This window comes from Carcharhinus amblyrhynchos, chromosome 12, assembly GCF_965287045.1.
Source record: "Carcharhinus amblyrhynchos chromosome 12, sCarAmb.v2.hapA, whole genome shotgun sequence".
Lineage (NCBI taxonomy): Eukaryota > Metazoa > Chordata > Chondrichthyes > Carcharhiniformes > Carcharhinidae > Carcharhinus > Carcharhinus amblyrhynchos.
Genome location: NC_137335.1, coordinates 1,119,056 through 1,143,452, shown reverse-complemented (window position 1 = coordinate 1,143,452; position 24,397 = coordinate 1,119,056). Strand labels below are relative to the sequence as shown.

Here is a 24,397-nt window from a genome sequence, read left to right as displayed (position 1 = left end):
ATGAGCTTTTTTTCACCAAAGATGCTGACCCTTGGGGCATTTTTGGTTTCAAATAATGAAAAGGTGAATTAGGTATACAGAGTTATACGTCTTGTGACATTAGAAATGGGAAGAGCTAGTTTTGTAGCTGAGAGAAACAGCTTTGAGTTCAGTTGCTGGAGAGGGCTGTTTGAAGATAGCAGCCTACAAGCATTCTCGCTGTCTCCACAAAATCTCTCTGGAAGCTCCAAAGCTGTTCACCCAAGTATGCCAGGATTTGCTAACAACTTGTAAAGAGGGGTTTAAGTTTATAAGAGAAATATTGCTTAATTGGAACTGAATAATAATAAGTTAGAAGTTAAGAATTTGTTTCTTTTCATATTTAAAGATTGTTCAATGGTGAAGAATTAAATTGTTTCATTTTGTTAGAGGTATACTTACATTGTATTATGAATAAAGCTTGTTTTGGTAAAAAAAGATCTCTAATTTGTCAGTGGAAACACTCAGGAGGTGAAGCATTCTTTCCTCACGTTTATGCCAAAAATAAAAATGGTTGGGGTCTAGTCTGGCTTCATAATATGCTTTTGGGTTTTTGATCTGCACAAAAGTAACAGAACTAGAAAGGCAAGGAAGCAATTCAATAACAGGGACAAAACACACAGGAGGTAAATTAAAAGCTGTAACAAAAATATGTCAGAACTCGAGCTCAGAATTGTAAAAGCTTACAGAATTGTAAATGGTTAAATGGCCAAATCCTCAAATATGGTTGTGGGGAACAGGGTACAAAGCTGAGTGAAAACAAACAGATTAGAGAACAGCTAGGGAAACCTCTTCAATTGCCAAAAGTCAGTACACTAACCTCCCAGTGAGGATCATAGCTGTTGGATGAAGGAGAAGTTGGATTCAGCTCCAACATCTGCGGAGAAATACCCCCTACACTGTCTTCACTCTTAAATACTAATCACCTCCTTCAGGACAGGAGGGTTAGAAATTGTAGAAAATCAGAAGAGCTGGAGTTTTGATGGGGTGCAGTGGTGACGGGGGTGGGGATGGGGTGCAGTGGTGGCTGGGTGGGGGGGAGCACAGTGGTGGTAGGGGTGGGGTGGGGTGCAGTGATGATGGGCATGGGTGGGTGGTGTGGGGCGGAGAAATGGCATTGTGGAACAGAAAATCATTGGCACATGAAACAATAAAAAAGTGACTTTTTTTTAAATGGGTAACTGTACTTTTGTGGAGAAAAAAGTTTCTTTCAGTTTCATTTTTTCCATACTTGAAAATCACAACGTGAAAAGACTGAAACTAACAACTCGCATCTGATAGCAAATCAAAAAATTCATGACAATCAAACTTTTGATTTCGAGACTGTGCAGACTTCAGGAACATTTATAAGAATAACAAAAAAGACAATATAATTCAGTTTGACTCATTTTAAAATTTCTCGAGGGTAAGTATTTGGAAATAAAAATGATTCCTTGATCTAACAAGCAGGTGATACGTATGTTCACAGATAGTTTGATAAACAAGAAAACTAGAACTGAAGCACTTTTATGCAGAACAGAATGTTGCTATCACATGTCAACTGTTATTTTAATACATTAATCCAAATCAGTTTTATATATTTGCACCAATTTTATACAAGTAGCTCCATTTATTTGATTTATTGTCACATGTATTAACATGTAATTAAAGTATTATTTCTTGCATGCTATACAGAGCATACCGTTCATAGAGAAGAAAACGAGAGACTGCAGAACGTAGCATTACAGTCATTGTAAGATATTGAATTAAAGCGTTGTTAGAGAGTTTAAAAGAGTTAGAATGAAGTTTTATAAGCATAGAACGAGAGTGACTCATTTGAGTTGGTCATCACTGGAGAGAACATTCATCACTTTATAAAAAGAACACTTCATACTAATATCTTATTTTAAATTATATTCACAAAAATTGTCTTATGGCGGCATTTTATACATTATATTTGTTTTTGCTCACAGGTTAACTGGTTAAATTTTCATTTATCTGTAAATAAAAGATATTCATATAGTTTTAACTCAAAGAAACAAAAAACCCACAAAGGGCCTTTAGATTTCACAGCTAGCAAACACATCATTCCCTCTTACTGCTATCTGACTCGGTATAGAGAAAGCACTGAGGTCAAAATGCAACTGAAGCCACCCAGGAAATGTTGTTCAGTTCAACTTCAAAGAAACTTACGTTGCTTTGCCTTCTCTCAGGAAAATGCAAGATAAAGAAAACTGTAGCGTGGCAGCAACAATTTTTTTAGACAAAGGCTTGAATTTCAGCTTCACATCAGTCTGTGTAGGCATGGGGCTTGCGTATTGCTTCATGTTAATGCTAGTGGTGGCAAGGGCTTTCCTACGGCCAGAAGGTGATTCCTAGGAAACAGGAAAGAAAATATCAGTGACAAAAATCTGCTTCACTGGAGTTAATGTGCGGGTATGAGTATATTAACCACCATTCCAACCAATACACTTCAGTGAAAAACCTAGACATGTCACATGCACAGAACAGCAATATTTTGAAAAGAAACATAGGTAAATTACTATATCCTATTTACAGTTTAAATAAATTTCCTTCCTGATCTAATTGTTCAAGTTAACAACTTATTCACAATCTTCTGATCTGGCTGCAGCTTAATTGCAATGTCGAACTTTTATGGCCAATGATAAAACAGCACCAATGTCCGCATACTGTATATTTTACTTGAAGTCTGTGGTAGCGACTGACTTTGAAAATTGTCAGTTTAATTTTAAGAGAATTAATCTTTATTCCTTCCATTAACATCCATGAGACAGAGCTACAAATATTCACTGCACAATCTTCAGTTCAGCAACTGAAAACATGCTGCATTATTCAAGCACTATTTTTTTCATCATTGTAAAACCAAGTAAATCACTAGTAATTCCATTAAAAATGCCCTAAACGAGGTCACAATCAAACCAACTGGAAATCTTCTTTGTACAGACATAGGCCATAATAACCGAAAATACAACTCCTGAAGAAGCAAATGAAGTATTAAATAGCAATTATGCAATAGTTTGACTTAATTACTTTGCCAATTAACAAAACCACGAGCTGCCCGAGTCGGGAATTTTTGGAGGTAAATATATTTATACATGCAACCATTAGTGAATAATGTGATAACACAATCTTGATAAAATATTAATTTTAAAGGGCAGAATGAATGCAAAACTACAGAAAGCAGGCTATTAGGCTTTTAGTACACATGTAACATCCTGGAAACTACCTTTTGCCTTTATTGATGTCCGCTGCTACTAGGCATATATTTCAGATATTCTGCTGTACAGTACTTGACATTTCTGTTGATATAGGAGCTGAGCAGAGTAAGTCAGAAATGTAACATGCCATCCTTCATAGAAAGTCTTGTTGAAGACCAGCCTTATCTGAGAGATTATGCCTGGCTGCATTATACAGAACTAATAGTGCATGTAGATACCTTAAGAATGAATTTGAAAATGCATCAAACACTCAAGAAGGATTTAGGCCCACTCAGAAGAAATACTTAAGAATATGCAAATACTCTCAGCAGAATTAGGTTTAACAGATTTGACGAGTATAAACAATAAAGGCACTCTTTTCCCTTGCTGCCACTGTCAATCTGTGAATGAGATTAATGCCCAAGGATCTGAAAAACCTGTAAAATGAAATAAGTACTGTACAATAAAGGCCCAGCAATTTATTACAATACTGCTATCATTATGCTGTTACTGTCAATACAGTTAAGTAGCTCACTATCAGCAGCTGAAGCGAAAATGGTTGCATGCTGCCTCCAATCTTTAAACAACACTCATTACATCTCGTACCAAAGATTGTCACTATATCTTGTTTTTGTTTAAAGTCAATTTTATGCACACGTTTTGTACGGATGATTAATAAAGCATTCATTCTATTTTATTTAATTCAACAGACTCAGGGTAATTAACTAGATATCTTCTGTGCAATGAATGTATTGTGAACAAATTTTCCAATACAATACAAAAAATTAATGGGTGAGTCATGTTGTAGTTTTCATATTAATGTAAAACCGGAGCACAAAACTGCTTATCCTAGGGAAGCAACACATGTAGGCAAGTAAAGAGAGTCTTGATGTTTGGGGTCCACATTGCAATATAACTAAGTGCAATGAAGTCTTCATTTTAAGGTTGAAGCACAGATTTAAAAAGTTTCAGCTGCTTTGTGAACACCTTTAGACTGTTAAGCAGACAAATCAATTCTTTATTGACTTAAATTGTAACCACCACCCTGAAAAGAACCCTTGTTTCTGGGCTGAAATATGTAAACATATTGTGACGCTACATTGTACGGACAAGGAACTTTTAACTCTGCTGTAAAATAGTGTCAAATATAATATTATCCTCATTCTAAAATAAATTTTAGCTGTCATGTCATCTCAGAAAATTAATGTATCCAGACCAAGTTTGATTATAAAACTATAAATACTATGTAGCAACACCACAAAATCTTTAAAATTCCTCTCATGGACAACTACTAGGGATAGAGATTTCCATTCAGTTATTCTACTTCACAGAAAAGGCACCTAGTTCCAGCAGTTTCATTATCAAAGCCTGGCTAGTGACAAATTAATGCTTAGATGTGAATGACAAAACTAACTCAATTGGCCAATTTAATAGCCTGTGAATGAACTGGTATGCACACCCTATTATGAAGCTAAATTGCAGATCAAAGGCATTCTCACACCTGGTAAAGCTGTATTAAATCCCAACTATGAATACTGCCCACTTCAACAATGAGTTCTGCCTGGGAATGCACACTTTCTTTGCTAACCGTGACCTCTGCAGTTCTGGAGGTTGTAATTTCATCAGGTGAGAAAAATGCCAAATAAATAAAGAGCACCTTTGCAGGTGCTTTTGCACGGTAAAAAAGAGCAAGATAAAGTTGTTGTACTGACTCACCGAGGCTGAGACTACATTTCTCAAAGCAATCAATGTCACAACATTCATAAAGTCATTTTCCTGCTCTTTTAGATTAAATTTTGGTCCCAGTATCACAGGGAATAAGAGCAGAAAATATATTTTTAGGATTTATGTACAGTAGCATGAACAATTTAATAAACAACACAAAATGCCTCACATGCATTAGACTTAGCAGGCTTATTGTGGAACTTGTTGAATTTATGGCAGGAATGAAGGACAGGCCAAGCCCAAGTCATTAATAGTCCAAATAATTGGGAAATAAATCACCAAAGAAATCATATTATCCTAAAGTTGCAGCCAATGCACCACTGGGGTGGGACAAACGGTTGCAGTGGACCACAGCCAGTCATTGATTCCCATCAACTCATATTTTTCCCACAAATCAGTCACGATGAAATCCAATTTCTTTGTTAAGAAAAAGGAACAACCATAGAACTTAATGGCCCCTTGACCATCCTGTGTCATTCTATTTATTAATTCATTCACAGGTTGTGAGAATCAATAGCAAGACCAGCATTTACTGCCCACCTGTAATCATCACCAAAAGAAACTTGGTTTGCTCTCACTGGAGCGCTGGAGGTTGAGGGGAGACCTGATGGAAGTCTACTAGATTATGAGAGGCATGGACAGAGTGGATAGTCAGAAGCTTTTTCTCACAGGGGAAGAGTCAATTACAGGTTTAAGGTGCGAGGGGCAAGTTTTAAAAGACATGTATGAGGCAGATTTTTGTTTTTTTACACACACACACACACACACACACACATACACACACACACACAGAGTGGTGGATGCCTGGAACTTGTTGCCGGGGAGGATAGTGGAAGCGGATACGGTAGTGACTTTTGAGGGGCATCTTGACAAGTACCTGAATGAGATGGGAATAGAGGGATAGCGTCCCCGGAAGGGTACGGGGTTTTAGTTAAGATGGGCAGCATGGTTGGTGCAGGCTTGGAGGGCCAAAGGACCTGTTCCTGTGCTATAATTTTCTTTGTTCTTTGTTTAAGACGGTCGTGGTGAGTTGCCTTTTTGAGCCATTGCAGTCCATGTGCTCCTAGGGAGAAATTCCAGAATTCTGACCCAACAATAGTGATATAGTTCTGAGTCAGGATGGGGTGTAAGTTGGAGGGGAACTTGCAGGAGATGCCACTCCCAGGCATTTTCTGCCCTTGTCCTTCCTTTTCCTAACCAATGAGATTTAAGGATTGAGAAACAAATAGAGTAACGGAAGGAAGGTGAATTAAATACAGAAAGGAAAGTTTGATTAAGGGAGAGAAAAGGAATAAAAAATTAAAAATGAGAAATGTTTGAACTATAAGAATTTACCACTTTCAGAAATGATATCTAGTAGTTTAAATGGCTCTTTGTAGGCCAAAGAGATTGATTGGCATCACAGTATCATCACAGTGTTAAAAGGTACTTAAGCTCTACAGTACAAGCCCTAACTTCCTGTAGTGAAATTAATTGACAATTAAAATGCAAATCCAGCAAGTACTTAAAAATAATGGGAAGGTTGAGGGCAAGATGCAGTAAACAGTGGAGTGGAATAATCGATCAATGAGTTTTGGAGACTCGCGACTCACAGTGCACCTCTCTCCGACTCACAGCACACCTCTTCTTCCCCTGAACTTGCTGGTTAGTTTGTGTATTAATAACAGTGCATTTTGGGAACTCACTTATTTTTCCAGGAATGTTTGGTCTATGTTGTGGGATTTTTTTTTTAAATTCCTATCTTTTCAACATGTAAATAGTGGATAAAAGACAGAATCAAAAAGTGAAGATAGCACAAAGTTCAGACATGCTGTAGGAGCAGAGCTGGAGACAAAAGTACTCACTCTCTAATATTCCTAAAAATTGAAAAATTCATTTAATTTCAGTCATGCAATTCCTCCCATTTCTGGCAAGTACTGATAACACGACTAAGAGAAAGAAATAAGGCTGCAATTCAAGACAAGGTCTTACAAAGTGCGAAATGATGAACATGGAAAGAATAGCAACATGGCATGTATTTCTTGAAGCGACAGTGCCCCCAGGTGATGTTTTTCCTTTTGGGATGACAATTCCTATTTGTATGTGTAGATTGTAAAAGCAAGAAGAATACATACCAACTACTCACAAAATTAGAGGTAAATTAGATCCCTTTAATCACCTATGTGGATCATTATGGAAATTTAAACCAGATGCCATGACACAATACTTGTGAAATTTAATACAAGCATGACAACTGAACTGAATTCAAATTAATTATATTGGTCAGAGCTAGAATTTCACGGCATTCCAATAGTTTGGGTGCATGGAATAAAATATGGGAAACCAATGCAGTCTATTAGCACTGAACAGAGTATACAAAACAAAAATCAGCAGCAATGTGTTGTACCCGCAGGAGTATCTGTGAATGAAGACACTATCCATAATTTTAGATTTTAATATGTCACTTGACAAGGTTAAAATCTGTTACAGCAAAAACTCAAATTGCATATAACATATTAAACCTTTAATTCAAAGCAACTTGCCTATTTTGTACTTGTGTTTATCAGCGCAATCTGAACCACCAGGGAGGGACTGGGAGACTCGCAAACTATTTGGTGTGGGACGCGAAATGGATTTTTAGGCTCGCATGCTATTCTCCAGGACTGGTGAGATCTACTAACAACGTGGCGAGGTCAGAAAATCACTCCCCCTAATGTCATAGTGCCGAGGTATGGGCAGAGGCCTGGAACCAGCTTGCCAACATTTAGTTGGGTAAAATGTTTTATTTAATGTTAGAGGAGCAGTTGGAGGAAGTGTAGCAATGAAGGTGAACAGATCAAGGTAGACAAATCAAACCGTAATTTGATGAGTCTGACTCAAAGCTGACTTGTAGATGACACCGTCAAGACTAGGATACGGAGAATGAAGAGAAAGGGAGTGGGGGACGGTGCTCTACGGGACACTAAAATGACTGCAAGCATTGGGGGAAACATTAAAAGCAATACAGTATTTCTGATTTGATTTGCCTGAGCTTAATCAGGAGATGGTTGAGCCATTTAAGAAAACTTAAATGCGAGATACGTCGGAAGTAAGGTCAATGGCACCTTAAGGTTGTACAGTGATAAGGAAGAATGAAAGTAGAGAACAAACCCATGGTCCTTGTTGTATAGGATTTAAAGTGACTCCACTGGTATAGCCTCAGGGATATGAGCAAGGCAGAAAGCAGATTGGAGGGTCTATATGGACACAGAGCACACATTGCTAAGGAATTGGGTCCAGCTTCATGTATGGAATGAGTAGTTATGTTTTGTTCACTCATTGTCTTTTGATGAGATCTGACAGGATTCCAGCACTGATAAATAAATGACCCATACTGATTTTTTTTAGACCTCAAGATAATGCAAATTTAAAGCATTTTGCTGATTCAGTAATTGACTAACATGCCCTTTTATTTCGTCTAGATTGGAAATTTCAGCAGATACTTAGTTCAAGTAAATTTATCCATTTTTACGTTGGCTAAATTCCTTCAAAAATGCAAATAAAAGATTCTTTGATTTTTATACCTGCAACATCAATCCAACTTTGTAAATACAAAGCACAGCATCACATAAACTCAAATCCTAACTCGTCATTCTAACTGCAAAGACAAAATCAATTATTTGCTATCATCTCCCAAATATTAAAAAGTATTGCTCCATAGCTAAAGAACTTGCAATGTCAAAGTTCATTCAGCACAACCTTATTTCGCTGAAGAATAGGTCAGCAGACTTCACATGTGATCTACAGTGCCTTGGATTATCAGCCATAAGCCTATTAGAACTAAACTTGGCCAGTGAGACCACCCTGTATCCACTGTACTAGGCTGGATTATCCAGAAGTAGAGGCTAAAGCCAGTCAAGTTAAACTATAAAACCATATTGGCCATCTGCACTGTCAACTGGCGCACAAAGGCAGCTACTGTTTTAGGTGTTAACAATGACAGTCAGCCTACCTCACAGGACTGGAAAGACATTCTGTAGTCCCCCAAAATAGCTTATTCAGCTACATCTGTTGCATTTTAATTAATCATAATAATTGACCTAAGTAACAGATATGCCACTTATAAAAAACAAAGTAGTTTAAGTGTGGTAACTTTAATCCCAGTTCTCTACCGCATTGTGACCAGCTCTATGCTGTTTTATTTAAATCAATATAGTTTTGTTTTGAAAAAAAAATCTTTTATTACTTTTAAGAAAGTATTAAAAATACTGACAATAGTCAATACTTACAATGAATATTAAACATGCCAGCAGAGCATTGTTAACTTTAAACTTATCCTTCTTTTGTCTTCGGTGATTTTAGTGCAGAAAAATAGTTTTTAAATTTTAGACAACTAAAGGCAGTATCAGGCACATTAAATCAGGTATCGCATGGTTACAAATCTAGAAAAGTTCCTTCTACGATAAACATTTCCAGAGATGCATTCCTATTGCAAAGGGCAAACTGTCACCTTCCACACTCACCATCCTGCAGATTTTCTGAATCCAATTGTTAATTTAGTGGCATTAGTAGCTCATGTTATAGGTCAATGCTCATGAGGAACAGGTTCAACTGCCCGAAGATATTTCATACAGGGATTTAGCAGCCAGTGAGAGAAAAGTGCCTAATATCAGCCCAGAAATTTAAAACCACAAATTTGGCAAAATTTCGGCAGGTTCAACACGAGTTGTTTCAGGTTAATACAATCAGGTCTCTCTACAATAAACTACAGTTTATTTCTGTGAAACTGCAATGATGTTATAAGCAAATAATTTTGTACAAAGGTAAAGCTGTAAGCCTTATCATATAAATCTGTCAGGAGGGGTCACAAAGTCTGGGTGGAGGTTTGACCACGTGAAACCTGTGCTTATTTCTGCATTTATCATAGGTCTAATGGTCAGATTCCCTTCAGTTGAACATCTTTAGTCATAGTTTTCTGTTAGCAGCTGCTGAGAGAAGTTCTGGGAACTAATAGGTCACCCTTTAGCAGGGGAAGAGGGGGAACAGAGAGTAGGAGAACCAATTTGAGAAACCAGTAAAATTTTCATTCCATCAGTAACTAACAGTAATTCACTGAAATTGTACTGAGAGTTAATAACAATATGATGGTAATTGGAACACCCTCATTAGCAGCACTAATACATAAAGACTATCAGTGAATTATGGTAACTGTTAGTAATAGGTGTAATATCAATATTCTACCTAGAACTGGTAGTAATCCTATAGTAAGAAGTCTCACAACACCAGGTTAAAGTCCAACGGGTTTATTTGGTAGTAAAAGCCACTAGCTTTCGGAGCGCTCACTGCTCCTTCGTCAGGTAAGTGGGAGTTCTAGTCACAAACAGGGCATGTAAAGACACAAACTCAATTTACAAAATAATGGTTAGAATGTGAATCTTTACAGGTAATCAAGTTTTAAAAGTACAGACAATGTGAGTGGAGAGAGGGTTAAGCACAGGTTAAAGAGAAGTGTATTGTCTCCAGCCAGGGCAGTTAGTGAGATTTTGCAAGTCATGGGGGTTACAGATACATGAACCCAAGATCCCGGTTGAGGCCATCTTCACGTGTGCGGAACTTGGGTATCTGTCTCTGCTCAGCGGTGCTGCGCTGTCGTGAAGTCCGCCTTGCAGAATGCTTACCCGAAGATCAAAGGCCGAATGCCCATGACCGCTGAAGTGTTCCCCAACAGGAAGGGAACATTCTTGCCTGGTGATTGTCGAGCAGTGCATTACACAAGATGTGAACTCTCCAGACAATCCCATCTTTTAACAAGCCAATGTCGCTTCCTACCTACTTGGACTCTGGTTTAACAGGACATATTTGAAGATGACGACTGTAAACTGGGGATCCCAGTCTGTGCTGACCTGCACTTGGACCTCACTGATCAAAACCAAGTAGCACAAAGTGGCCTGGAACAAAACCAAAAGATTGCAAAGTAAAACAGGCTTAGCGCTTGGGGCATTTTCCACGGGGTACATTTTTCTAAACTGAGTTCGGTAGCAACATTTCTAAACCACTCTGAATTCAAACATAATAAAGGAGGTTCTCACAGAAGTTTAGTTCAGAGTGAGATCATTTGGTTCCAGTTCCTGTGTTTGTTTGGTCCCCAGAAATCCACTCTTGTCAGGTCCTTCAATATTCTTCCTGTTCAAATATTTATTTAAAAAGGGATTGAATAAGATTCCATGCTACTGCCACTTGCTGAAGCTCATTCACCTTGATCTTCCAGAGAGAATCCTCCATCACCATCCTCCTTTTCCTTCTATCCCACGGTGAAGAGCTCAGGTGTCAGCTGTGGTCAGTGGGCAGCATACAACTCCCTGTCAGAGGGTATGGTTACAAGGAGCACTCCATAAGAACAGAGTTGACAGACCCAATGCCAGCTGTTTCTACTCATTAGGGTATTGGCTTGAAAAGTTATCTAAAGTTTATTTATTGGGGTCACAAATAGACTTACATTAACATTGCAATGAAGTTACTGTGAAAATCCCCTAGTTGCCACACTCCAGCACCTGTTCAGGTACACCAAGGGAGAATTTAGCATGGGCAATGCACCTAACCAGCATCTCTTTTGGACTGTGGGAGGAAACCGGAGCACCCGGAGGAAACCCATGCAGACACGGGGAGAACGTGCAAACTTCACACAGGCGGTGATCCAAGCCGGGAATTGAACCCGAATCCCTGTCGCTGTAAGGCAGCAGTGCTAACCACTGCCATTGTGCTACCCTACATCTGGAGCAAAATGAGAGGATTCTCAGTTCCAAGTTCCATTAGTGTTCTAGAGTATTAGTCAATCATCAACAGTGCCCCGAAATACTGCAAACCAGCCACAGAAGAGTTGGTTTATCACCTTGAAACTACCATGACCCTCAAAGAGAATTTAATTGTGAGGATTGCAATTTAATCTCAGAGTTCAAATGTCAAATATGAGTTGTTTGAATGTTGCTGTTTGTCACGTGAACCCTTAATTGGTTAACAACTTTGAATCACTCCCTCATTAAAAGCACTCTTCAACACGCTTTCAATTTTCATGTAATAAGTGTCGGAACTGAATCAAACAGAAATTTCATTCTTATAGAAGCAAAACATTGCATCTGCTAGAAATCTGAAATAATACAGGAAATGCTGGAAATATTGGTCAAGTCTTTCCAGCACTTTTATTTTATTTCATTGTCTATATCCATTTACTGCAAACATAGACAGTAAAACCACTCTCACTGAAAAATTTGTTTATTAGCGTCACAAGTAGATTTACATTAACACTGCAATGAAGTTACTGTGAAAATCCTGTAGTCGCCACACTCCGGCACCTGTTCGGGTACACTGAGGGAGAATTTAGCATGGCCATGCACCTAGCCATCTCGTGGGAGGAAACTGGGGCACCCGGAGGAAACCCATGCAGTCACAGGAAGAATGTGCAGACTTCATGCAGGTACTGATCCAAGCCAGGAATCAGTACCGGTCCCTGGTACTGTGAGGCAGTGGTGCAAACCACTGTGCCACCCTAATTGAAAACTTGTAATTTTCTAGTTGCTAGTTTCTAATCAAGGTGAGTTCTTCCGCAAAGATGACATTGTTTTATTGATCACGATTCTTTGACTAATTTCGCTTGGCCGGTAAGTACATGTACCATTAGAAATACATTCAGAAGAATCTTTTAAAAATGAAGCATCAGTTCATCGCTCAATTTTAATTTAATAGTTTCATTTTTCAACCTTCCTAATGGCTACACCAATTAGATACTAATTAACATTTTGATACGGTTTTAACAAAAGGAATAACAACACTGCTCCTTTAGATTCCAGTTCACATTGAGGAAAGTAGTGTCATCGGGTGGAAACACTTAGCCTCAAACACACTTCCTCACAATAATGATAGAATGGTTATTCACAAGCTGCCAGTGTTAGCTCAATGGGAATTTAAATGTTCCTGTCCAGCAGACTGCAAAATCACAAGTCCTACTCTTCCATACCCATCCAGGCCACAAGGCTGTCAGGAAACTGACGCCTGGATACATTAACTCTGGCAATTGCACAAGCCCATATTACTGAACGGTCACAGTCTTCGCTATATCTCATTTATTTAACATTAACACCTTGAGGATTTTAACTTGTAAACAGTAGATATTGTTAAGATAGAAGCCTATTGAAATGGACATTTAAATAAAACTAGAATGTAACAATGCTGACTTTACTCCATATCCTGAAAATACAATACAATTTGCATACAGAAGTTTTCAATAGTGCTTTCTCGGAAAAAGCTGAAAAGTAACAAATAGTAATTTGCTACTTTGTGTTAATAAAATCCAGTTATAGGACTGCTTATTTCAAACTGATTATCAATCAGCCATTTTAGCTTTTCCATCATTTAGTTTTGAAACTTGGTTACAAATGAACTACCTGAAACTTTGTAATCCCGTTCAGCGGAATTCCTTAAACCATTACTATAATTTATAAGGGAAAGAAGTTATTCTAAATATGTATTGCATTGGCTTTTTCCATAGGTGTAAAACAAACATGGATTTTTTTCAACCCCCTTAGGTCAAGCTTAATGCCAATGTAGTTTGGCCAAACTTTACTCAACTTTTTGTCTTACTCTGAAGTTATCCAAAATAGAGATCTTATTTCATTAGCCCAGATTCAGACCCACTGAAGAAGAGTACCAGAAGTCTTCAAAATGCTACTCATTTGTTTGGGTAATATTTTATTTGATGCTAGTGAGTTATGAGAAGATCTTTTTTGAAAATTGGGAAGCAAGTTTGAGCTGATTATAAAATAAATATTAGTCCAAGAAAATGAAATACTTTCTCTATGTCAATAATAAGCAGAGCAACCCAAGATGCCTAAAGATTCCGACCTAATCCAAGAACAATAATAATGTCTTCCAGTCCGGACAAAGGCTATCCTTCCGATCTTTGAGTAACATTCCTAGTGTAACAAGTTATGGACAACTTGGGCCCACACAAAAATCCATCGAAACCACTAGGTCATTGCCTCCCCTGATTGAGGAGACTGTGCTGGTATTTCTGGAATTAAGAATCTACTGATGACCAAGAAACCATTGCCAATTGTTGGAAAAAACACAGTTTTAACTCTCCATTGTTCAGGGTTACATCTGGACAAAAAGAAATATCTCAAACTCAATTTACACTGGTGAGTCATTAGCAACACTCACTTAAATAAATCCATGATTGCAGGGAGGTCCTCTTCATGGATAGAGTTTGAAATTTTTCATTCCATTTGGTATCGGTCAGTTTTTGCCAATGTTTTGTATTTTAAAATCAGTAGTGTGAAACATTTTCATTGGTCAATGTCAGTGAACATGCCAAGAAACCAACAACACAGCTGGGTGAGATGGTGGTTGAAAGGTAGGGGTGGTTGTGGGGACACGTTACACTTAATATTTCAATTCTTTCCAGCTCCCAAGCCTTTTGTTTCTGCCTCTTTCATTGGGCAGTCATTCCAAAGTGTTTTACAGCCACTGGAACGCAGGAAGCTCCCACAAACATCAAAGGAATGACAACCAATCAGATCATCTGTTGTCAAGACGTTGACTGAGTTAAACATTAGTTTTTCTTTAAAATAGCTCCATGGGATCTTTGTGTCCACCTGAAGGAACAGAATGAGGACCTCAGTTAAGGTTTCAACCAAAGGACAGCACCTTCGACAGAGTAACACCCCCATACAGGAATGTTATATGCTCTAGTTTTCTGGAGCTGGACTTGAATCCCGAAATGACAATCCTATGATTGATTATGCTCTCTTTAAATTACTTTAGGGAGACAAACAATTGGGCGAAACGTCAATGTGAAAGAACTCTATGCATTTGTTAACATATAGACAGGGGTTTTATTTGTATGCATGACCTAAAAGCAGTAGGAATTAGACAATCAAAGCAAAATACTGCAAATGCTGGAAATCTGAAATAGAAACAGAAAGTACTGGACAAACCCAATAGGTCTGGCAGCATCAGTGGAGAGAGAAACACAGTTAACATTTCAAGTCCATATGAGCCTTCTCCAGAAGTAATGTTTAACTCAGTCAACATCTCAAAAACAGTTCTCTCTCCATACACTAGCTGAGCTGCTGAATTTATCTAGAATTTTCTGTTTTTTATTAGGAATTGGGCAAAGCTTTTAAAGCACGTTGCCTAGTGCAAATCAGTGCTAACATCCCAAGTCATAACGTTAAGACTGTTCCTTCAAATATATTGGAGAAAAAAAACACATGAACTGCTTTGATAAATCTAAACAATTAACAATGAAAACTGCGAATGACCATCTTATCTGACCTCCAAATTACAAAAGGAGCAAGAGCTAGTTTAAACCGACTGGATAGGTTAGGAGTAAATAATATATTAGCCTAGCAAAGTGTTGTGAAAGCAATGGCTTTATGGGACATGAAAGGTGGAGTTGGGCAATTGGCTGTCCTCATTTCTGATGCGGAGATGTCATTCACTGTGCATGTTAAGCTCTGAGGTGGAGATGCCGGCGTTGGACAGAGGTGAGCACAGTACGAAGTCTCACAACACCAGGTTAAAGTCTAACAGGTTTATTTGGTAGCACAGGTTACAAGTTTTCGCAGCACTTCATCAGGTGAGTGGGAGTTCTGTTCATAAACAGGGCATATATAGATACAAAGTCAATATACAAGATAATGGTTGGAATGCGAGTCTTTACAGGTAAAGAAGTCTTAATGTTGCATTGACAGGTGTGTTCTTTGGTCAGACGTGTTGAGTTGACTACCTGTACCTACCTGATTACCTGTAAAATCTTGCATTCCAACCATTATCTTGTAAATTGAGTTTGTATCTATATATGCCCTGTTTGTGAACAGAGATCCTACTCACCTGATGAAGGGACAGTGCTCCGAAAGCTTGTGGCTCGTGCTACCAAATAAACCTGCTGGGCTTTAACCTGGTGTTGAGGGATTTCTTACCATGTTAAGTTCACCCGGTTTCTCCAGCAGCACAATAGACTTAGCCACTTTGGTGGGTTAGAATGGTAAATGAAGATCATGTCTGTGGGATACCGTTAACGGTATACAGATGAAGGTGTAACATTTATTTGTATTGCGTTTTGTTGCACAGTACGAATTGCCCATTCATTTGTTTTGATTAATGTATTGGTCATTGATCAGAATTTTATAAATAATTTTAGCAAAGACTCTATAAACCCATAGCCTTTAACATAGAGAGTTTATGGTGAATGCCAAGCAAATTTGAAACTCTGATTGCACACACACTCCTAAATGTTGGTATTATTCACCAATGTGAACAACAATACTGTATGATAATATTAACCAGGAGGCACTGAGTTCAAACCTAGGTGAGGGTAAATTCCATTGAAACAGATGAACACTAATAGACTCCCCCTGCACTGCAGGCACAGCCATCTGGAAGAGATAACTTACAAATTTGTATTCCAGATCTATGCCTCAAATACAAAGCTCACAGGCCTTAGGTTCATTTAATTTATCCCTACAATGGATTATGTTGAATGAAATGAAACAAACAGTTATGATTATAAATCAGGACAAATGCAGACTTCTGAACCATGTCAAATGCCCTTCTCCCTTTGGCTATATAAATACACTGTGTGTCATGCAAATATAATACACACACATAACAACTATGGTAGCTAAGCACATATCAGTGTGTCCAAGCCGTCAACATCATATATCATTGGGAAAAGAGAGTACCACCAACAATGTGACACTCCTACAGCATGCACACAAATAACAGCCCAGATTACATACTCCAGTATACACTGGCACTCTGCAACCTTCTAACTTGGGTGAAAATATCACTAAACAATCATCTACACTGCAGAACATTATCTGGCAGAGCCAAGTTATTAATTCACGCTCAGATGAAACGTTATATCAAACATTTTATACAAAATACCACTACCATGTGATGAGATGACTTATGCTATACCATACTAAATTAATGAGCTAAACTACCATTCCTAAATTGTCAATTAATTGCCCTCGAGAGGCTAACTGGGGATACAAAATAATGACTTGGAAATGCAATTATTTCAGAAAAGATACACATAAAAACCTAAAACAAATCAATCTATTTTAGTATCAGATTTGACAGTTTGGGAGTGACAATAAGAACATAAGAAATAGGAGCAGGAGTAGGCCATCTAGCCCTTCGAGCCTGCCCTGCCATTCAGTAAGATCATGGCTGATCCGTTGGGTCTCAGTTCCACCTTCCCGCCCTCTCCCCATAACCCTTAATCCCCTTGCCTATCAAAAACCTATCAACCCGCGTCTTAAATATATTTAGCAAGGCAGCCTCCACCACTTCAACGGGCAGAGAATTCCAGAGATGGTGCACTGAGGATAACAACACATCACTAGTGGTAACAAAATAAGGGTCCTCATTGAAGAATAGGATCTCTTGCGTTAGCCAAAGCCACAGCAGACAAACTAGAACACAACAGAAAGAAATCTGTCTACAAAAAATGTGAAATCCAATGTCTAATTTGCAGGCTAACCCAACTATTCACAAGCAGAGACAGAGCAGCAAATACAAATCAATATCAGGATGGACACCAGACTCCTCATGCATCCTCAGTGGTATTAATACCCCAGATAGAAGGCTGCAGAGTGCCAGTATCTGAGTGAAATACTAAGACAGTGTTGCATTGTCAGTGGTACACCCTTTCTGAGCAATTAATAAACCAAGACCCCAATTGCTGGCTTCTGTAAAGCCTGAACATGGAAGAGAGCATGGCACAATTTGAAGAACGTGTTCTCCTAGTTCCTGCTTACATATTGCCCTTTGTTTGCTGGATCTTGATGCAAGAAAATTACTTTGTCTTATTTGCCTACATAACAAAACACAAAGTAATTTGTTGTTTATAAAATACTTTAGGGATGGCCAAGAACAGAAGATAGTGCTACAGAAACAACATTGAAAGTATCCACTTTAAAAATGGAAACCAATTGCAGTGTGGTGGCATGACCAACAGAGGGCCAAAATAATAATAGAAATTTCCGGAAATATTTAGATCAAGCCACATTTGTAGAAAGAGAAAGAAAGTTAACATTTGGGATCAATGACTAGATAAATCTGTATTTTGATTTTGCTTAAAGTTAGAAATTACAAATCCGAAATTGGATTTTAAGTTATTTGGAGAGAGGTTTTATTCAGGAGTGAGAAAAGAGGATGTCAGAATTGTTTATGGCACAGGAGGCCATCATTCATCCATTGATTCCATGCTGGCTTCCTTTGGAGCAATCTAGTCAGTTCCACTTCCCTGCTTGATCCCAATAGCTCTGTGGGTATATTACTTCAAATGCCAATCCCATTTTCTTCTGAAAGCATTCCATGTTTCTGCTTCCACTATCCTTGTGGGCAGTCAGTTCCAGAGCCTTACTGCGTAAAAATGTTCTTCCGCACATTCCCTCTGCATCTCATACCCAAAACCTTAAATCTGTGGCCCGAGTCCTTGCACCATCAGCTAATGGGAAAAGCTTTCCCTAATCTCTCTCATTTAGGCCTGTCCCAACCTTGCACACCTCCTTAAAAATCTCTGCTCCATTGCCTTTGGTCCAAGGAGAATAAGCCTAGCTGTCCCAAGTTAAGATTGTAACTAAACAACCCACCACCTCATCCCTCCCACGGTAACACCACAGGTAAGGAGGGTAGTGCATTCAGAAGAACAAGAGTTTGACCAGTTCAAGTACAGGTTGAAATCACCAAGAATAAGAGGACATGGTGCAAAAAGGCTGAGGGAGTTAAAACACTGAAGCTATCTCAGTGAGAAATTTAGTGTGATATTTGAGTTGGCAGTGGACTGAGGATGAGAGGCGCTAGAGAGGTGGAACATGGCGAGATGCTCAAAAGGAAGTGGATGTGAGAGGAATAGAGGGACAAATATGGCCACAGTGCCACAGAAAACTACCTGCGGTAGTCAGGGGGTAGGTTAATTAAGGCAGAAATATATCATCACATGAGCTTCAGTCAAGGTCATTGATGTCAATGCAATCATCAAGAAAGCAAATCCCTTTTTCATAAGCAATTGATATCCTACAGGAAGCAGCAGAGACAGACAGTAATAATTGATGTACTGGCACAGTAAACAGGTTCCATGCTGGAAGGAGTGAACTTCAGTTGTTTGAAGATTAGAGGATGTAAACATACAGGATTTAAACATTTACTTTATCTTAGAGCCAGAGTAAAGAAGTCCAGTTGGAAATTGCATTCTCTTGTCTGAGAGAAACCAATATAGCCACTGACTTCAGGAAGCATGCCCCCATCTACATCAATGGGGATGAAGTAGAAATGGTCGACAGCTTCATGTTTTTAGGCATCCAAATCATCAGCAACCTGTCCTGGTCCCTCAATGCGAACGCTATAGTTAAGAAGGCCCACCAACACCTACTTTCTCAAGAATCTAAGGAAATTTCCACTACAACTCTTGCCAACTTCTACAGATGCATTCTTTCTGGTTGTATCGCAGCTTGGTACGGCTCTTGCGCTGTCCAAGACCGCAAGAAACTACAAAGGGTTGAGAATGAAGCCCAATCCATCATGCAAACCAGCCTCCCATCCATTGACTCTGTCTACACTTCCCACTGTCTCAGAAAAGCAGCCAGCATAATCAAGAGTCCCACACATACACTCTTCCATCTTCTTCCACCAGGAAAAAGATACAAAAGTCTGAGATCACGCACCAACCGAAAAACAAAATCAAAAACAGCTTCCTCCTGCTGTTGTTAAAGGCGTTTGAATGGACCTATTTTGCATTAAGTTGATCTTTCCCCACACCCTAGCTCTGACTGTAACACTACATTCTGCACTTTCTCCTCTCTTTCCGTATGCACAGTATGCTTTGTCTGTATAGTGCACAAGAAACAATACTTTTCACTGTATACCAATACATGCGACAATAATAAATCAAAAACCAATGGAATAAACTCCATTCTGTTAACTTGCTATTAAACATAAGCATAAAGGTTCTAGTACCATATTAATGCTCAACATATGATTGCCAATTTTTATTCTTGATAAAACAGTTTATAAAATATTTGTCTGCATAATCCACTGCCAAATATTTATTAACTATTAAATAATTTGCCACTTTTGTAAAACTGTACCTGATTTGTGCTCAGCCCATGCCGATTTTTTCATTTTTCACAACTCCAGGAAAATAAGTGACACATTTTTATCCCTAATTAGTGAGAAAGCTTTTAAACGTATAAATCTGATCTATAAACTGAAGCTTGCCACTTTGAGTACAGTATCTGAAATGTAGAAAGCTATGAAATTTGCATCATTGGGAAAGTTAAAGCTCCCCTGAGTTACATCATGCTTTTATGGGTTCAGCATTTAATTCTTGGGCTCTGAATTAGCTGATCCCGAGTGCTATGGCAGCAGGGCTTTAGAATTGGCTGAAGAACACTGGGCAACAAATGAGAACATCTTCCAGCTGCTATTCCTTCTTGCACTCCCTATACCTTTCACACTTCAACATCTAGGAACATTGCCCGACTGGTAGATACTAAACTATATCGTGCTTAACTCTGTAGAAAACAATAAATGCTGGCACTTCTAGTCCATGCAAGAGTTTAACTGCCTTGATAACTACACATCGTAATGCTGGAAACTCAAAGCCAAGCTGCATGTAGCATACAAATAGCTATCAGACTTTTGGCTAATATGTACTTAGCAATGACAAATACACTGAATACCATTTGTAAAAATGAATTTTCACTGTGAAAACTATTTAAGTATTAAGCGTCAGCCCCCATTTAAAACATTGAGCTTTTCTGCTGAAAGGGATAAAAGAATAATTGAAAGCAGTTGACAGCTTAGAACCTAATCACCTCAAATGTCTAGCATATTTTGACAGTTCCATAATAAGCAATCACAGCCAATTTTTGGAGGTAGCAAATTGACAAATTTTCAAAGCAAAGCTTCCTTGGTATTTTCAAATAATCATCAAATGTTTCTTGAAGCATTTTTATTCAACCTATCCCAAGCTTCAGTGAGAAATATCATGCACAAATAGGCATTTTTGGATACACTGCCATGACTAAGATAAAATACAATCTACAGCTGAAATAATTCTACCTAGGGATTAACATTTCTGAGGTTCACCCAGAGATTATGTGCATGGATCTTAAATTTCATCATCTCCCCATGGCACAATGGCTTATTCTTACTTTTTTTTCCATTTATTCTTTGATGCAAGCTCAAGAAAGCTTAGTTTCATTGCTGCATTCATTTCATCTCTGCATTGAGTAGCCACCCAGCGACCTTGCTGATTTCCACTCATCCAACTTTCAATCCTATAATTATACTATACAACACTAATTAAATGCTGCCCCCAAGTGGCCAAAAGACAACATAAACTAAGGGTGTCCTGGTCACTGGACTGATCAGCAAAGATTTTAGAATGAGATTGGGTAGGACCTACATTACCTGTCCATGTGAAAAGAGATAAACATTTCCCACTCAAAACAAATAATTCAATGACACAGCTGAAAGCTGACTAAAGGTTCAATTCTAAAATGAATTAGCTCAATAGTAGTTCTCAATTCCCAGTTCCTCCTGCCCTATCCAGAGTCCCCTCTTCTGTAATCATTATTTAAACATTTGTAAGGTACCAATTCGGGAATCCTTTTCAGCGCATCTTTCTGTCAAAAGGGAATCTGTCCCCATGTATGCTTTCTAGCAGCCTATAAGTTGAATAGTACAAAAAAGAAAAACAAAATAGCTGGACTCGGGAGTTATGGGAGTTAACGGGAATCAATGGGTTATAAAGTGGTAGCTTGTTGGGAGAGCTAGCTCGTCATACAAGAGTAAACCACAAAACAGCTTTCAATGGAATCAATGGCTCCTTCACCAAATGACTAATCTTCCGTTGTTTTAATGATGCTAAATAATTCAGGAACCACATCCAGAAAGATCATTTCTTCAAGGTGAGCTGAAGAATCTTGTGAATGAATGTAACAGAATGCCAGCAGCAATCATTCAGTGAAGGTCAGGAAGAACTCCATGAGTACCTAATAACTCGGAAGGTAATTTTAAGTTTTTTGATTTGATTTTATTGTCACACGTATTAGTGTACAGTGAAAAGTACTGTTTCTTGCACTAAACAGACAAAGCATACCATTCATGGAGAAGGAAAGGAGAGGGACTAGAATGTAAGACAATTAGTATAGAGTTTTAGAAGCATAGAGTAAAAGAATAGTATGCTGGGCACAGCTTGCAAGAAGTTGCCTCACTCCAGCACCATCTAGTCAAAAGTGACTGATTAAATCGAACCACTTACCTGACATCTTGACTAATACATGGCTTTAAAAATAGCCAAATTTATGATTGGTTTATTCAAAAAATTAGGACTTGCCATGAAAATAAAACACTTTATGAAGCTGTGTTTCAGATTCAGGCAGGTAAGCATCTCAATTGTAATTTCCACTGAGCTCTGAAGGACTGGAATTTTGACTTTTTTCCCGACATTAATTAAACTGCAAATTAGATTCCGTAATTAGAATTAAAGATAGACAAAGAATGTTATCTCTGAAATGAGATCAAAATTTGCTACAGTCTGTAATTCAAAGACTATGGTAAAAACATTAGACTGAGGGCATTGTAAATCACACCATAGATTTCTTTGTCCTTACAACTGCAGAATCAATTAAATTTAGCCATGAAGAACATGAAGATGTGGAAACTTGCCATTATCATTTACAGTCAACAAACCACAGACAATAACTGAAGTACAATTGTTGCCTGATCATCTTAAAATAGCATAGAAATTGTCAAAATATCGCAAGTTTGATCAGATTATCAGAAAGGTGTCCAAAGTACAATATTGATTCATTCACAGCCATCTTCAATTGAGGGAAATACACAGTTGACAGAATTCTTATCTTGGCTAAACCAAGTTTTAGGACTTAAGTCATTGATTAAATAAAATGATGCAACACAAGAACAGAATCAAAGAATCCCTACAGCATAGAAAGAGGCCATTCGGCCCAAGAAGTCTACATTCCCACCTATGCCTATCCCCTTGGCCCCGCATATTTACCCTACTAATCTCCCTGACCCTATAGGACAATTTAGCATGGTAATCAGGCTAACTGCACATCTTTGGAGCGTGGGAGGAAACCAAAGCACCTGGAGGAAACCCAGGTAGACACAGGAAGAATGTGCAAACTCCCAAGCCGTGAATTGAACCCAGGTCCCTGGTGTTGAGAAGCAGCAGTGCTAACCAGTGTGCTGCCCCAATGTATGATTCTAGAATGGTGACGCTTTGAACTCTTCAACTAACTCAGAAGTAGAGGCCTTTTTGATGGCTTTCAATTACAAGAAAGGGAATACCAGAATGGTACCCAAGAAATGGTAGACAGGAAAAAATCCATAACCAAGTCCTGGGTAATTATGTAATTGTTACACACCCCACCACCCCCCCCCCCCCCCCCCCCCCGCCAATTCTGCAATAGCCCCACGTACCACCACTTACCTCACTGACGCTCATTCACTTACACAATGAAAAGCTGTTTAAATGTCACAAAGCTTTTCAGTGCATTAGTGAATGAAGACTTACCAAAGCACAGCAACCAGTGGACAAAGAACAAAGAAAATAACAGCACAGGAATGTTTGGCCCTCCAAATCTGCACCAACCATGCTGCCCAACTGAACTAGAATCCCCTATCCTTCCTGGGACCATATCCCTCTATTCCCATCCTATTCATGTATTTGTCAAGACACCCCTCAAAAGTTACTACCATATCCACTTCCACTATATTCCCCAGTAGTGAGTTCCAGGCACGCACCACCCTCTGTGTAAAAAACCTGCTGCGTACATCTCCTTTAAACCTTGCCCCTCACGCTTTAAACCTGTGCCCCCCTAGTGATCTTCTACCCTGGGAAAAAGCTTCTGAGTATCCACTCTGTCCGTGCCTCTCAATCTTGTAGACTTCTATCAGGCTGCCTCCATTGTTCCAGTGAGAACAAACCAAGTTTCCCCAACCTCTCCTCATAGCTAATGCCCTCCATACCAGGCAACATTCTATGAACTTCTCCTCAAGGCTGCCTTTACTGACCTGGTTTGACCAATCGACATAGATTAAAGTCCCCCATGATAATGGCCATGCCATTTTTACATGCATCAGTTATTTCCTTGTTTACTGTCTGCCCCACCATGATGTTATTTGGTGGTCTGTAGACTACGCCTGTGAGCGACTTTTTCTCATTACCATTTCTGATTTCCACCAAAATGAATTCAATCTTTTTTTCAATTGAATTTATATCATATCTCACTACCACCCTGATGTCATCCTTAAATATCAGAGCTACACCACCTCCCTTACTTTCCTGTTGGTCCTTCCGAATTGTCTGATACCCCTGGATGTTTAACTCCACATTTCTGAATAGGCCTGGCTTATAAGTTTGAACCAGAAATACAGAGTTTGGATGTAAGGCAAAGAAACAC

At 38.7% G+C, this 24,397-nt stretch overlaps 1 protein-coding gene across 6 annotated transcripts in view; it reads right to left on the bottom strand.

The window, feature by feature from the left end:
- The window catches only part of ehbp1 (EH domain binding protein 1), a 302,265-nt gene that overhangs the window by 207,881 nt on the left and 69,987 nt on the right, over positions 1–24,397 (bottom strand). For all 6 annotated transcript variants that reach the window (XM_080199948.1, XM_080199950.1, XM_080199951.1 and 3 more), the window contains exon 6: positions 2,191–2,372. In XM_080199948.1, coding sequence (XP_080056074.1) covers positions 2,191–2,372 — 182 coding nt within the window. The remainder of the gene's footprint in view (positions 1–2,190; positions 2,373–24,397) is intronic.